This window comes from Astyanax mexicanus, chromosome 13 (assembly GCF_023375975.1).
Source record: "Astyanax mexicanus isolate ESR-SI-001 chromosome 13, AstMex3_surface, whole genome shotgun sequence".
NCBI lineage: Eukaryota > Metazoa > Chordata > Actinopteri > Characiformes > Acestrorhamphidae > Astyanax > Astyanax mexicanus.
In genome coordinates this window covers 392,421-408,702 of record NC_064420.1, presented here as the reverse complement: position 1 = coordinate 408,702, position 16,282 = coordinate 392,421, and the positions used below count along the sequence as shown (strand labels likewise).

General features: G+C 37.9%; 1 protein-coding gene across 3 annotated transcripts; it reads left to right on the top strand.

Moving 5' to 3' along the window:
- The first annotated feature begins 426 nt into the window (after nucleotides 1-426).
- Nucleotides 427-15,953, top strand: wu:fy63c09 (uncharacterized protein LOC797544 homolog). Of its 3 annotated transcripts, none has more exons than XM_022677029.2 (15): nucleotides 427-830; nucleotides 5,051-5,090; nucleotides 6,342-6,385; nucleotides 6,514-6,559; nucleotides 6,969-7,104; nucleotides 7,461-7,653; nucleotides 8,895-9,965; nucleotides 11,043-11,131; nucleotides 11,832-11,896; nucleotides 12,128-12,305; nucleotides 13,201-13,269; nucleotides 13,382-13,572; nucleotides 13,731-13,912; nucleotides 14,203-14,288; nucleotides 15,351-15,953. In XM_022677029.2, the coding sequence occupies exons 1-15, from the start codon at nucleotides 743-745 to the stop codon at nucleotides 15,456-15,458; spliced, it is 2,586 nt and encodes an 861-aa protein (XP_022532750.2). In that variant the 5' UTR covers nucleotides 427-742; the 3' UTR covers nucleotides 15,459-15,953. The 3 variants fall into 3 exon arrangements, with proteins under 3 accessions (XP_022532750.2, XP_022532749.2, XP_022532748.2); XM_022677028.2 differs by having other exon boundaries at nucleotides 428-830; nucleotides 6,345-6,385; nucleotides 13,379-13,572; XM_022677027.2 differs by having other exon boundaries at nucleotides 428-830; nucleotides 13,379-13,572.
- The last annotated feature ends 329 nt before the right edge of the window (nucleotides 15,954-16,282 follow it).

The window sequence follows — 16,282 nt, the reverse complement described above, 5'->3', positions numbered from 1 at the left end:
GTAACTACCTGTATATCTGTCTGTATATCTCTGTGTCTCTCTCTCTCTCTGTGTATCTCTCTATGTCTCTCTCTGTGTGTATATATGTGTCTTTCTCTCTGTGTATCTCTCTCTCTCTCTCTCTGTATCTCTGTGTCTCTCTCTGCAACTCTTTTTATGTATCTCTTTGTCTTTCTCTCTGTGTAACTCTCTCCATCTGTTTTTCTCTTAGTGTATCTCTTCTGTGTGTTTCTGTTTCTCTCTCTCTGTCTTTCTCTCTGTGTTTCTCTCTATCTGTCTTTCTTTTTGTGTATCTTTCTCTGTGTCTTTCTCTCTACCTCTCTGTGTGTATCTCTGTGTATCTCTGTGCTGCTGTGTGATTGGACAGATGTCAGTCAGTGAGAGCCGGCGGGTTTCTGGCCCCGCCCACACTTGTTTTACATGCAGGGAACAGCTTCCTGTTGACGTCAGGCTGTGGGATCTTACCGAGGGAAGAGTTTCTGTAGTTTCTGTAGTTTTTCTGCTGTAAATAATAAAATATCAGGAGCGTTTTTAGCTCCAGATTCTCTGTAGAGTCCGGTTTAATGGTTTTATAGAAGTAGATCAGCAGCAGGAAGAGGAGGAGGAGGAGATCTCTCACTATAACTCTTCGTTTCTCCGGTTTTTCTCGAGTTTATCTCGGGTTTTTCTGTGTTTTTCTCCGGTTTCTGGAGGATTTAAACCCTGTAAACATGCTGTTATAATCAGTAACTCGTATCTCAGAATGGCCGAGGCGAGAACTGAAGATGAAGAGGAGAGTCTGCGGGAGTCCAGAGGAGGAAGAAACCCCAGATTAGCAGCCGTTTCATCAGGTGTGTGTTTGTTTATGGGTAAACTATGGCCTTTATTCTCATGGAACTGAGTTTATATCACTTACAGCACGATTACAGCTTATATAAACCCCATCAGACCTTTATATGACCTGTTTTATACACACAGAAAGCTTAAAACTGAAGTTAAGCTAAATAAAATTAAGGATTATTAGATAAAGTTTCAGTTTTTTATATAATCCTACAGTAGAGCAGGTAATCTGAGATCTTCCGGAGGCCTCTGCTGATTTCAGGTAAATACTAAAATGAGGAAATAATGTACAAATGAACTCTATACTACTGAGAAATACAACAGTGGTGCTTAAAAGAGTGTATACCTAACTGCATTAATTTGATATAAAGCTTCTAAAAGTACAGTTAGATCAGGATAAAATCTCTTGTGAAAAGGTAGTGTATTTAAATATAATAATAGTGTGCTTGAACTATATGTGGAATAATTAAAGTATACGTTATCTCCTTATGCATTCATACACTCTACTTTAAAAAAAAGTATACTTTAGTTTGCTTTGCTATTTTTATACTGATGTACATAAAAATATTTAAAAAAATAAATATACTAAGTATAATCTTATAAAACTGTGATTTTTTAAAAATAATAAAATGGTAAAACTATACTTTTAATAAATGTGTCCAAAGTAGCCGATATTTCTGCAATAAAACTGTACTTCAGTTCAATTTGATAGCAAAATACTCTTGTTTTATTTTTAATATTTTTTCTTGTGTAACGCCAAATTAAATACAATACGAATTTTATATCTTAGTGTTTTTAAAATGTTATTATTTTTTTTATTTAATGCTATTCAATGTTTTGTCATATTGCCAAAAATATCACTATTGCAAAAATACTCCATCAATTACAATCAGGTGTGAGACGGCGCCCTGTTTTATTTAAAGAACTGGGATCTAGATACCAAAGTCTGATTCACTTCAAAGCACATTTTGTGGCACAAACAAAGTATGTTTCTGAGAAAAGCTGAAAAGAAGAGTTATTGATCATCCAGTTTGGCTGGAAAATCCTACTTAACCATGTTGAGACCGTTTTTACCCTACTCAGGTGTGTTAAATCAATAAAGCTCATGCCGAGATCTGGGTTAAATGTGTAATATTAAGATATTTTTGTCTCATTTGCTTGATTTGGTTCTGATTATCTACTTTTAGATCAAATTTATGCAGAAATACTTTAGTTTCTAAAGGGTGCACACACTTTAAGCACCACTGTAGGTGGGAATTTGGCATAACTGTTGTGGCTGTTTGTTTTTCCTCCTGTGGGAGGATCTCTCAGGAGCATGAGGAATGGGAGGAATGGTCTTCTTCCAGCACTGTAGGCAGAACAGTCCTACCAGTAAAACATTTCCCTTCTAAAACGTCCTTTAAACCGACCAGGACAAAGTCCAGCAACCGTCTTCACTGAGGACGAACCTCCCCTTGAGAAAAAAGGAAGTGTATCTAAGAGCATTAAAAGTATAAAGTTCAATTTAGGTAAAAATACTAAAAGTTCATTTTTAATTTAATATACTTTATTTAAAAAAAATACACATTTAATATACTTTCTCTATATTTCAGTGAAATGTATTTTTAAGAAACATGCCTAAATTAAAAGTTTCTGGATCAGTTTCTCTGATTTTACTATTTATAGGTTTATGTTTGAGTAAAATGAACATTGTTGTTTTATTCTATAAACTACAAACAACATTTCTCCCAAATTCCAAATAAAAATATTCTCATTTAGAGCATTTATTTACAGAAAATGAGAAATGACTGAAATAACAAAAAAGATGCAGAGCTTTCAGACCTCAAATAATACAAAGAAAACAAGTTCATATTCATAAAGTTTTAAGAGTTCAGAAATAATCAATATTTGGTGGAATAATCCTGGTTGGTTTTTAATCACAGTTTTTTTTTCATGCATCTTGGCATCATGTTCTCCTCCACCAGTCTTACACACTGCTTTTAGACAACTTTATGTTGTATTTAAATATAGCTTAATTACCATTGAAATATACTTAAGTTGCCATAAGTTGTTTCAAAATAGTACATTTAGTAAATAAATGAATTGTAATGTTAAAAGTATGTACTTTTCCATGTTAATTATACCTTAAAATTAAAAGCACTTTTCTTTTATAAGGGTCAGAATGGTTGTGTAAGACGCCGTGCTTCCTCCAGCTTTAGTACGGATTATAATTAAGAGCTGAGACCACTGTGTGTGGTGTGTGTGTGTGTGTGTGTGTGTGTGTGTGTGTGTTTGTCATGTGACCTGAGCCCACATTCAGGTGATCAGTTAATCGCCAGGTCTGATGGGAACACACACTCTTATTTCTAATCTGAAGATGGTTATAAAACTCAATTGAGATTTAAAAAGCATGTTTAAAAGCAAGTCCACTAATTCCTTTAATTTTCTATCAGGAAAGTCTTTATTTTATAGAAATGATTCTCTGCAAGTAAAATAATTGATATTTATGATAAAAATGAACTCCAGTTACTGGCACTCATTCCTCATGTTTTGAGTAACAGGACTGAAAGTAAAAGCATATTGCTTTAAATGTGTAATTTCTCATGAAGTATGTTAAATAGAAAATGTAATTTAAGTATATTTTACCTAATTTGAACATAATTTTAATGCTCTTAAGTACACTTCCTTTACACAAGGGAACTAATACACACCCCCATGTGAGAACTAGAGAAAAACATTGATTAAGTGATTTGTCGGCTGCTGGTGTGAAAAGTGTAGAAAGATCTTTCTGTAAGTTTCTGTAGAAACTCTGAAATCTGTTTTTCTTTCTCCTTTTTTCCTGAACTATTTATGTGAGAGGGGTTAGTGGTCTCTGATTTTTGGTCAGGACTTTATTTTTAAACACAGATTTCTGTCAGTGAATTCGTGGAAGATCATCACCACATAATTAGATCTTCTGGATACGAGTGATTCACTTGTAGAACTGAAATCCAGAGTTTATAGTCGTGTGGTTATGTGGTTATTTTTGATTGAGACGCTAAAGAGAGATTTCTGAGAGTAAATGGTATCAGTTATCTCTGAGTTCCAGACCAGAAACACAGCCTCAGTTATTCTGTAAATTACAGCTGTGTTACCAGACAAAAGCTCAGCTCACTCTCTCTCTCTCTCTCTCTCTCTCTCACTCTCTCTCTCTGTCTCTCTCTGTCTCTCTCTCTCACTCTCTCTCTCTGTCTCTCTCTGTCTCTCTCTCTCACTCTCTCTCTCTCTCTCTCTGTCTCTGTCTCTCTCTCTCTCTCTCTCTCTCTCTCTCTCTCTCTCTCTGTCTCTCACTCTCTCTGTCTCTCTCTCTCTCTGTCTCTCACTCTCTCTGTCTCTCTCTCTCTCTCTCTCTCTCTCTCTCTCTCTCTGTCTCTCTCTCTCTCTCTCTCTGTCTTTCTCTTTTTCTCCTTTTCTCTCTCTCGTTTTCCCTCTCTTGTGCTCTCTCTCTCTCTCTCTCTCTCTCTCTCTCTCTCTCTCTCTCTGTCTGTCTCTCTGTCTCTCTCTCTCTCTCTCTCTGTCTCTCACTCTCTCTGTCTCTCTCTCTCTCTGTCTCTCACTCTCTCTGTCTCTCTCTCTCTCTCTCTCTCTCTCTCTCTCTCTGTCTCTCTGTCTCTCTCTCTCTGTCTTTCTCTTTTTCTCCTTTTCTCTCTCTCGTTTTCCCTCTCTTGTGCTCTCTCTCTCTCTCTCTCTCTCTCTCTGTCTCTCTCTGGATCTCAGGATCTCAGCAGGAGTAAGGAATGCATCAGTAAAGGATTACTCTGTGTTTAATTTGTTCATTTAGAGCTGAAAGCACTTTTAACTATTTAACATTTAATTATTTTATTTCTGTAAATGTGAGAAATGAATGTTCAGCCCTGCCTGAGGAGCAGCAGAGACCGGTCTGTGTTAACTGATAGTGTATCAGAGCTCAGTCTGTGATTGTTTGGGTTATTTCCAGTAGTGTTATTTATATTTCATTTATAATAGCAGAACATATATCCTCCTGTTTACTCAGGCTTATATCCAACTGATATGAAACAGAATTATTATTGAATATAAAGAGATTAAAGCTCAGTTTTCTGATGAGATCAGTGTAGAAGGTCGTGATGATAAACTGTAATGATGAGATCATGAGTTCTGAATTCTACACCCTGAAGTGAAAAATGATCTCAGCTCAGTTTATGATCTCAGAGCAGGAATAATGAGTGTGTGTGTGTGTGTGTGTGTGTTGCAGAACGAGCGGAGAGGAACAAGCCTGAACAGCGTCAGTCCAGGTAAGGTAACTCTGTGAGGGACAGGTAACGCTGTAGTTCTGTATTAAACTTCTTCTTTTTAAATTTATTTATATTTTATTTTCTTTTACCCTGAATCCACCTGTTTAATCCTGTTTAGTTTATTTAACAGCAGATTGCAGTTTTTTTTCGCTCTGTTTCAAAGTCTGTATGTGTGAAACTTCCGTGTTTCTTGAGTTAATCTCTGCAGGTCTTGGGGGGGGGGGGGGGGGATCCGCTTTAAGCTCTGTTTATTTGACCCCTATTTTTCTGCAAATTCTTGATGAATAGGATCAAGACAAGTAGGTTATTGGCAGCTTATTACCGTTTAAAGGAAATGCTGCTGATGTTTTTCTTTATCCTGGAATGAAAGTATACTCAAATTATGCTGAAGCAGATCTGTATTTAAGTTATGTTCTTTTGGAACCACTAATTTGTACTTAATTTCCGCTTCTTTGCTTGATAATTAAAATGATATAAATTTGCACAAAACTAGTGTACTGCGTGTACCCATCATATGTTGTTTTCACCATTGTTTAATACAGTTTAATGATGTTTGTGTGAGCTGTTCAACTGAACATTAAAAACATATTAAAAGTGTGATTAAAGTATAACTTTAACATCACATTTAAAAAAAACTAAATCTGCTCTGTGAGGTTGTTTGTTTGAACTATAATGAACGATAATTAAAAAAATAAAATAAAATGCTTCTCTGGTGAGCTTTTGTTTACAACCCTCCCCCTGTCTCTCTCTCTCTCTGTCTCTCGGCGTGACTTTAGTTTAGTTTCCACTCGTTCTCGTTTTTCCGCTCGTTTTTCCGGGCTCCCTATTTCCTTATAAGGGTGTTTTTTTGGGATGGTTGCTGTGGTTGCTGTGGTTACTGTGGTTGGGGTGGTTACTGTGGTTGGGATGGTTGCTGTGGTTGGGGTGGTTACTGTGGTTGGGGTGGTTGCTGTGGTTGGGGTGGTTACTGTGGTTGGGGTGGTTGCTGTGGTTGGGGTGGTTGCTGTGGTTGGGGTGGTTGCTGTGGTTGGTGGCTCTGTGTGTGAACACCACGCCGACCTTCAGCCAGGAAACTACAAGAGCTGCTGCTGTTAAATGAGTCATGGAACTAAAACTCTCATAACTGAGGATTTCTGCTCCATGACTGAAGTTCACTATAAAACATGATGGAAAATAAAATAAAGGGTTGGGTTTAAACTTCTCTCTCTTTTATTCTCTCTCTCTTTCTCTTTTATTCTCTCTGTGTTTCAGCAGTCAGGGAGCACTCTCCTCACTCAGAGCTGCCATTAAAAGAAGTGAGTATAAAGTGGTTTTGTTGTTTGCAACGTTTGGGACGTGTTTTGGACGTGTTTTGGGACATTAGGGACGGGTACATGCACACATCCTGTTCTCATTTAACTTTTATTCCCTGTAAATCTTTCAGCGTCCAACAGAAGCACAGCCCAGACCGACCACAGCAGAGACCGGCGGTGAGCAGAGACACTTTTATTGCCTGTTTTTCTCTTTATTTTCTATATTTAACTCAGTTTAACTCAGTTAAATATAGAATCACGTTCATATTTATCATAATTATCACATCTTTTACTTTTTATTTACTGTTTTTATCAAAAAAGAAAAACACTGTTCTCCTAATTTCCAATCCCATATATCTACTAGAGACTTTAATCCTGGACATATGGAGATATATGGAGTGCATTATTATTATTATTATCATGATATTCTGGTTACTGTATTATAATATCTCAGAATAGATTTCTGATCACATGATCCAGATTAGGAACATCTCTACTTCTCTATTTCTTCATCTTCCACTGCATTACTGGTTTAATTTTTTGTTTAATGTTTCTTGTTTATTGATTGATTTTTGTGGTGATTCAGACGTCCAGAGATCACCATCCTCTCAGCTGAACCTCTGGCTTCTAACAGCTGGTTCCCCGGAGCTTCTGGAGCTTTTCCCCCTCCACCACCTCCTCCTGCTCAGCCCTCGTGGGCGAATACTGGCCTTACAGTTCATGTAAGAATGATTATAATAATTCTCTTTTATCTAAAATTAATCCGATATTTTCTTAAAGATCTCATTCCATCGTTTTTTATTCATTTTATAAAATGTCTAGCTGTGTCTCTAGTATAAATGAATGTTTTGTGAGCTGTTTTTGTGAGAAAAAGTGTTCCGGTGATCCAGTATAACACTGTTTTAGTCCGGTGGAGGAGTGGGCGGGGAGAATCGATAGGATTTCAGCTCTTTCTGATGAATATTCATACATGCAAACATATCGCCTCTGATTGGCTAACAGCACTAGATATAATAAATTATAAATTGATAATTCTATGTTCCTGTTGTTCACTATTTATCTTTGTTTCGCTCCTCAGCTTCCTCCGCCCTCATATGAACAGGTGATCAGAGAAAAGAGTCGCGAGCAGAACCTTCCTCCTCCTCCTTCACTCTCCTCCTCCTCATCCTCCACCTCCTCCCCTCCCTCCTCCTCCCGCCGCTCCACCGTCACCATCGCCACCCAGACCGACACCCACGCCTCAAAATCAAAGAACCGCACCTGCCCTCCAGGTGAGCTCCATCACACCTGCACACGATTAATCTACACAGATTGGCTGTGAGTAATCAGAGTGAAGGAACCGGCTCTGCCAGTTCTGCAGCTCCAATCAGTTACTGAGATTCTGGTGTTTTATGTTGTAACTGTGTTTAAGCATCAGAACAGCGTGTGCTGAACGTTCTTTATACATTTAGAGGAGGTTTTACAGATAGACCTGGATACACAGTATTTTAAATGTCCCTGAAAACGACTCTTCCATGTTTTATTTGTGATTTTACTGTATGAAGATCAGGGATGACCCCGATCTGATCATGTGATCAGAAATTGGGACAGATCACGTATTTTTCAAAGGTGAAAAAAAGACCCGGATCACTGATGTATCATATTACACACACACACACACACAGTCACACACACTTGTTGAATGTGGAATATGGAGCTACACTAGGGTTTATTTCTTTTATTAACTCTATAAGCTCTCAGTTAAACTCAGCAACTCAGTACATTAAATATTGTAGTTTAAAAAACATCAAAAGTACTTTATTGTTTTATTACAACAATATATTATATAAAATGATAATACGGCAAACATACCCTGATATGTTATAAGACTAAAAAATAAATAAATCATAATTTTTTTGTTGATTTATACAATATATTTTTACGTGATTGACATCTCTAATATAAATATAATTTAATTTTGCATTAATCTAAACACTGATTTCTTTTATTTCCATTTAAATATCTATTAATAAAAGCTTAAAAGCTGGTCAACCACATGGTTTACACAGACGTGCACTGTTTGATATTTACAAGGGGGATTAATTAATTAATGTTTTTGTTTGGTGCGAGTAAATGAAAAATTGTCTTAAATATATAGTTTAATAAATATATGTTTAATATATTTAGTAAACAATTGTTATCCTTTAAGAACTGCAGGCTAGTACAATATAAGACTTTGTTTTTTAAATGTTTGATCTTATCGAAAAACCTATCGAACATCTTTCATGTGTTCTTTCTTTTTTTTACTGCATTGACAAAATATCAGATCAGGACTCAAATTAAAATGATTTAGACTATGGAGCAGATGAGCGAAAATACAGGATGTTTTTTGAGAGTTGATAAGAGTGGAATAGTAAAAATAGATGTAAGAGAATTAAAAATAGCTGCTGTAGAGATAAAAATAAAAACAGCTTTTTGAACTGAAGATGAATTGAACATTGATCTGCTTGTTTTCTGTTTTATCTTCATCCAGCTCGTCGTCCACCAAAGCCGCCCCGCCCCTCCCTCCCTCTCATCCCTAAACCTGCTGAGACCTCACCTCCACACACACACACTCAACCTGCCACACACACTCCAGCTCCCACACACACTCCTCAGTCAGAACAGTGTGGAGTTCAGACCGACTTCAGCAACGTCCCTGATGACCTCGCACCTCAGGAGGCCACACCTTCTCTCCCTGACTCCTCCCACAATCCTGCTCCAGCGAATCGAGAGGGTTCAGCTCATCCCAGGCCACGCCCACGTCCTCGCTCCAAAGCTATTTTGGCTCCTAGCGCCAAAGAGGAGGTTCTAGACCAATCGACGACGACGATGACGAGAGAGGTCAAAGTTCAGACGTTGGTGCGTCTGAAGGACGACGGGTCTGAGAGCGTTTTCACCGGATTTACAGATAATTCTTCAGATGTTTCCTCAAATAAATATCTGCAGGAGCTGCTGGACGCTTTTGCGTTTGATGAGCTGAGTTTACAAGGAGACCAGTCCAGCGAAAGTGATCAGAATGACCAAAATGATCAAAGTGATCAAAGTGAAAAGAGCGAAGAGGAGCAAGAGGAAGATCACATCGTAGCTCCTGATTTTGCTGTAGTTGCCCCTGTAGCTTCTACCGTTCCACCAGAACCTTCAGAACCTTTAAAGAGACCAGAACCAAGACCTAGAACTCAAAACCCCAAACCAGCGATTTCACCAAAACCATCTGAACCAACACAAAATGTGCAGGAGGACGAAAAACCTTCTGAAAACCAGATTGAATCGATATTAAACCATCCAGTTCCTGCTCCCAGACCACTGCTGACCAATAGAAGCTCAGAGACCAATAAACCAGACCAGAACGTACCCCATAAACCCCCTCAACCCCATCAACCCCCTCGACCTCCAGTAGCTGCCCGTAGATCTCTGTTACCTTCAGCCCTCGCAGAAGCGTCTCAGTCTGGGTCTCAAACTGCAGAAGTGCCCCCTAAACCCTCTGTAGATGATCAGCATGTGGAGGAGCCAGCGCCGGTACTGTCAGCGCCGGTACCGTCAGCCAGCAGAACCAGCGGGAGATGTGAGTATTTTGCTGTTTTTTTGTAAAAACGTAGTTTTTATTTGGGGCAGGAAATTGCATCATGTCCAGAAGCGAGAAGAATCATGTGTTATGGCTTTTGCTGTGTCTCATGGAAGTGAAAGAATGATTCACTGGTCTATGGGGTATGTGTTCACTGAACGTGGATGTACAGCTAATTAAGAGACCACTTCAGTTTCTGAATCAGTTTCTCTGAGTTCTGTTTACACTACAGTAGTTAAAAATAAAAAAACTCAACCTCATGGTTTTGTTTCAGCTGCCTGGGCGGCTTTGCTGTGGCTCAACCAAATAAAAACCCGGGGTAACTATAGGTTTAAATAGGATCTCCAGTGGATTTGGAGACTCTAAGACTAGATCAGTGACTGAACTGCACTTAGCAGGTTCAGCATTATTACACATGCTGTAAAGTAACATATGACATTGTAAAGACTGAAGACTTTATGTTAAAACGTTTCTAACTGTCGTCTGTCTCTCTGCCTCCTGACATCGCAGTGCTGTTGGCCAATCAGAGACGATAGGTTTGCATTTATGAATATTCGTGAGCAACAGCTGAAATCCTATCATTTTTCTCCCTGCTCTCCTCCCACTCCTCCACAGGACTAAAACAGTGTTATACCGGATCACCGGGACACCGGTTACATGGTGTTCATTCATACTAGAGACATTTTCATACAACCAGACATTTTAAAATGTGTTACAAATCGATGGAATGAGACATTTAATGCGTGTTGTGATGTAAGTTCATACAGCGAACAGCAAAACCACGTAAAAAAAAACAACAAAACTAAACTCTTTAACCCTGAACTGGTTGTTGTGAGGAGCCCTGATGAGATCACATGACTCAGTCCTGAGTTCTCGACGCTGAGATAAGGAGATGAGTCACTGTGGTTTCTCCAACAGAGATATATATTTAGGAATGTTTTTACGCAGATACATGTTTTTACCAGTGATTTTAGAGTTATGAGAGCAGAATTTCCTCAGATCTGGATTTAGATCTGGATTTAGAGTTTCTGATTTAGACTTATAAATAAACCTGTATTAACCCTTTAATTTACTCAGGTTCCTCAGGACACACCCAAACCAGCCAGGTCCCAACCAAACCCCCGTCCCAGAGGAGACCTCCACCCCCATCCACCACCAACACACAGGTAACATGAGGCTCACCTCCAGCAGGTGATCACACACCTCACCTGTTAATCAGCGTCCAACAGCCTTTTTTGTTTGATTATTAATTTATTTTCATTATTATACATATTATAGACAATAATAATAATAACATGTTGATGTGTAAGATGAGAACAGATGAAGGGGTGATTGAGTTCACCACCCAGAATATTTAAGTTATCCAAAAGCAGTGTGTAAGACTGGTGGAGGAGAACATGATGCCAAGATGCATAAAAAACTGTGATTAAAAACCAACCAGGATTATTCCACCAAATATTGATTATTTCTGAACTCTTAAAACTACTTTATGAATATGAACTTGTTTTATTATTATTTTTTGCATCATTATTTGAGGTCTGAAAGCTCTGCTTTTTTTTGTTATTTCAGCCATTTCTTTCTGCAAAAACAAAAAAGCTATAAATGAAATCAATATTTGGTGGAATAACCCTGGTTGTTTTTAATCATGCATTTTTTTTTTTCATGCATCTTGGCATCATGTTCTCCTCCACCAGTCTTACACACTGCTTTTGGATAACTTTGTGTCTTTACTCCTGGTGCAAAAAAATAAAATAAACTCAATTTTTAAGTGCACTCTTATTTTTTTTCTTTATTGTAACAATAGACTGTATATCTGTATGTGAAATATGAACTGTAATGTGTGTGTGTTTGTGTGTGTGTTTGTAGGCTGCTGTTGGTGGTGTTCTTGTTAGTAAAGCTCCAGTTTCATCTGTTCCCTCTCTGCCGCCCAGGTAAGCTTCCTGTTTTTAGCTCTGTGTTAAATTCCAGTTTATAAACTGACTCATATTTAACCTTATTTTTATATACTGAGAACCAGTAGTAGAACTGTACTGTTCCGGTTCTTTAAGGTATGATATTTATTTTATTTAGTATACAGTAAGAAATTTGAGACGGCAGCGTCTAATTTCACATTAAATCAGCGACATTTCCTCATTCTTATATTCTTTCATTGGTTCGTTTAGACCAAAAGAAGGTAAGATGCTTCCTCTCCGGCCTCCTCCAATGAAGCTGCCTAAATCAGCAGGCTCCTCCCATGTTCCTGCTACAACCAATCAGCAGCCAAATCACAGGGTACCAAAACGAGGACCACCCCTTCCCCCCAGACCAAAGCCGGGACATCCTCTCTACAGAGAATACACAGTAAGACCTGCTGGAATATAAAATACTGATATTTCTAATATCTACAATCATTAAATTCTGTATAATTGTTATACATGTTAAATATTGTAGTTTGTCATTGGCTCACAATTTCCACATCAGCACACGCCCAAATTTAGTATTATATTAATAGATAATATTAATCACTATACAGGTTATTTATAGAGTGTTTTTATTGCAGATGGCAGCTCTACAGTGTGGCAGAGTTCAGCAATAGCTATAAGAGCTATAAAAGAAATATAAAGCACTGTAGCGTATTTCTTTTATTTATATATCTATCTATCTATATATCTATATATCTATATATATATATATATACATACATACATACATATATCCTCCTGAGACCCGGACTTTTGCTTAGTGTGCATTATTATATAGGACCTAAAAAGTATAAAAACATTTTTTCCTTGGTACTAGAAGTTATTTTTGCAAAAAACAATGTCCTCATACGGGGACATTAGTTTATTTTAACATTTAAAAGGATGCTAAGGACCCTATTGGTCCAAAAACAAAGTTTGAGCTTTCTACAGTAAGCAAATAAACAAATTTCAAGCATAAAATTGGATTAGAATTTTGGATAATTTTTACCTGGCCCATGTTTCTGCCTGGATTGGCTGTAGAAACTTTAGACTGGGATTCCTGCCACCTTGTTTTCAGTCAGTTAAGTGCGATGTTGCCATGATACAACTGGATGGTATGGGCAGTGTCTCCATATGAGGCCAAAGCTCAACGTAAAAAGCAGAATCGTAATGTCCACATATGAGGACGCAGGGTCTCGAGAGGATATATCAGTCATAAAGAAAATGATACATGACTCTCTCATAGCTCTCATAACCATTAACTTACAGGTGCATCTGTGTTTTTTTTTTTCCAGAGCAAAGTTCCGCAAGGTGATACAAAGATTACCTGTCCTGGCACTGAGCCAGAGAAGCGCTGCCTCCAGGTAAAAACAACACGCACACACACACACACACATGAAAACAGTAAAGCACGTAATCAGGGAAATGAGTGTATGATCCAGCCTCCACTAAAGCTGTTTTCTGTTCACACAGCAGAAAGTTCAGAAAGAGGAACTGGATGACACACTCCCTCCCACTCCCCCAGCCGTCCTCCAGACAGAGGTGAAAGGTCGTCAGGACGGGCGTGAGGACGTCTGTCTCGCAGTGAAGGACGAACTCGTCTCTCAGCAGAAGGAAGTGAGGAGAGAACAGCAGGAAGAGCAGCAGCTCCAGCCAAACACTGTCCAGTTAGTATTAATCAAATGATTAAAATGAAAATGAAATGAAATGAAGTGTTTATTACAGTTTTGTTTACTCAGCCTTAGCTTTACCTAACTTAGTAAGATTTTCTCTCTCTCTCTCTCTCTCTCTCTCTCTCTCTCTCTCTCTGACTCTCTCTCTGTAGGTTTGTTTCTCGGTTTGCTTTTGAAGGTGAAGGTGATGAGCTGTCGTTTCGTGAGGGTGATGTCATCACGTTATTAGAATATGTAAATGAGGAGTGGGGGCGTGGCAGTCTGGATGGACAGACGGGACTTTTCCCTCTGAATTTTGTTCAGGAAGAGAAGAGACTCAATCCTGGATCACCTGGTATGTAGTCAGAATTTTATATAAAATTTTATTTAAAGCATTTATCTACAGCTAAAAGCTCACACACCTCTGTTTCTGTTTCTGTTTATTATATACAAATAAAATATATATCAAATATTTTAAAAATCTCTCTTCAACAAAATAACACACCATTTATAATGATTTTGTGATGATCTCATGTTATTAATGTACAGCAGTGCCGCAGGTGAAGACTGTCCGACATGACTTCACCTGGCTAGTTCATCTCTAACAGTCCTATTCTCTGTTTTTCTGTTATCTTGTCTCTGCAGCGCCCCCTGCCTATGAGGAGGAAGGTCGCACAGGCAGAGCTATGTATGATTTCACTCCTGAGTCTGAAGATGAGCTCTGCCTTAAGGTCAGTATATGTGTGATAAACAGTTTAATATGTTTATTTATTTGTTAATATATATATATACTTATTTATATATATATAAATATATATATATATATATATATATATATATATATATATATATATATATATATATATATATATATACAGTATTACTGTAATGCACAAATCCATTAAAGGGACAATATGGATTGACTGTCTGCTTCTCTAGACACAGCTCTCTGCCATGTTTGTTTGTAGAGAGGGACTACAGCTCATTTACCCCGAGCACAATTTAACCCCACCACTAACCCCCTCATCAGTGAGCAGCTTCTGCCCACAGGAACACGTATAGCCTCTCTTTACGACTGCTGCATGACTCAATCCAGATTATAACGCAGTACTACAGTTCTGTAACGTCTGTCCTGCTTAGAAAACACTAATTTACTGATCTGTGATCTTTCCACTGATGGAGGTTCTAGAGAGATTCAGGTAACAGTGCTGCAGCTACAGATGGGCTACTGTGATTAGAACTAATAAAAGAATGAAAGAATAAAAGTATTTGATTGGCTGCTTCATGGCACTGCAGCAGATAACAGGAGCCTCTGATTATATAGCATAGATTTGACACTGTGATAAGTTTTAAATAGGAAAGGTTGTGGCAAAACCTCTTATTTAACTTAAGCTCTATCTGGATGGGATTAACAGGATTATTTTCTCAGGGGGTTATGGGTAATTTTCTCTTTTATTATGTTTTTTTTTATCCTCTGTGATTTTATTCCTGTCCAGAACGATCATGAGATAAAAAATTACAGGCTGATTTATCTACTGTTTTTCTCTGAACTCCACGGTTTCCACGGAGATCCACTTAAAACAACACAACAGTGAGTGGAAATGGAGGAGCTACTGAACCCCTAAAAACTCACTGGTCCTCCTGTTTTTTCAGTTGCAGTCCGGATGCAGGAGTTTTATCACTAAAGAGTAGAAGTTTAATTTTAGGGTCCAGGTATCTAGTTACATTACCATGCTGGAGTATTTTTGTTTATGTAATTTTATATATGTGTGTGTGTGTGTGTTTTTGTGCAGGTTGGAGATATAGTGTGTGCACTGGAGGAGGTGGATGAGGAGTGGTATACGGGGGAGTTCGGTGGAAAACGAGGAATTTTTCCAAAAATTTTCATCCAGGTGCTCTAAACCTGCAGGTGAAGCAGTGGATGGTAATCGTGTTCACACAGGAAAAGAAAAAGATCACCAAAAGTGTTTCCTTAAAGACCGTCTGCCTGAACACACTCCAACACACACCAACACACTCCAACACACAAACACACACCAACACAATCATACGTTGGAGTGTATTAAAACATGGTACTCTGATAGTTTCTCTGTTTAATGTATTTTATTTTTCACTGATTCACTGACTCTCTCTGATCCAAAGCCAGCTGATATATTGTAGAATGTAACCAGGCTGTAAAAAAGAAGAAAAGCTTTCTGATGTTGATTTTTTAACATTTTTACTTTTCTGACTGATTTCTCCTTTTTTGTTGTTTTTTTTTTTTTGTGGAGATTAGTTTTATTAATGTATTAGCTGTACACAGTTTTATCTAAAGAGTATAATTTGATAAGTCTAGTATTGGATTTGGGAACAAAGAACCTTTAACCCGAATTAAACCCAGATAAATTACTGTAAAACTCTCTCGAGTGTGTGTTTTTATTTTCTTTGTCATAAACACTGATATGCCAAAACTCACGGGACAGCAGTATGTAGGTTGTTTAGGAAATGTTACATCAGAGGAACTTTATTTAACAATTTCGTGCTACTTTATGTTGATCTATCACTTAAAATCTCAGTAAAATACAATTGCTGTATTTTTTGGACTTTAAGGTGCACCTAAAATCCTTTTCAATCTTCCAAAAAATCAACAGTACAGTAAAGCCACTCAGAGTAAAAGTACAGAATATAAGACTGTTAGCGCTGCTAATTATGGCTGGGAATCTCTGTTAACCAGGGCTGGCTAGCG

Coding starts and splice junctions, on each gene's coding strand:
- wu:fy63c09 (XM_022677027.2), top strand. CDS start 743: ATGGCCGAGGCGAGAACTGAAGATGAAGAGGAGAGTCTGCGGGAGTCC. Junction 7,654..8,894: donor GAACCGCACCTGCCCTCCAG/GTGAGCTCCATC, acceptor ATCTTCATCCAG/CTCGTCGTCCACCAAAGCCG. Junction 13,573..13,730: donor CTCCAGCCAAACACTGTCCA/GTTAGTATTAAT, acceptor CTCTCTCTGTAG/GTTTGTTTCTCGGTTTGCTT.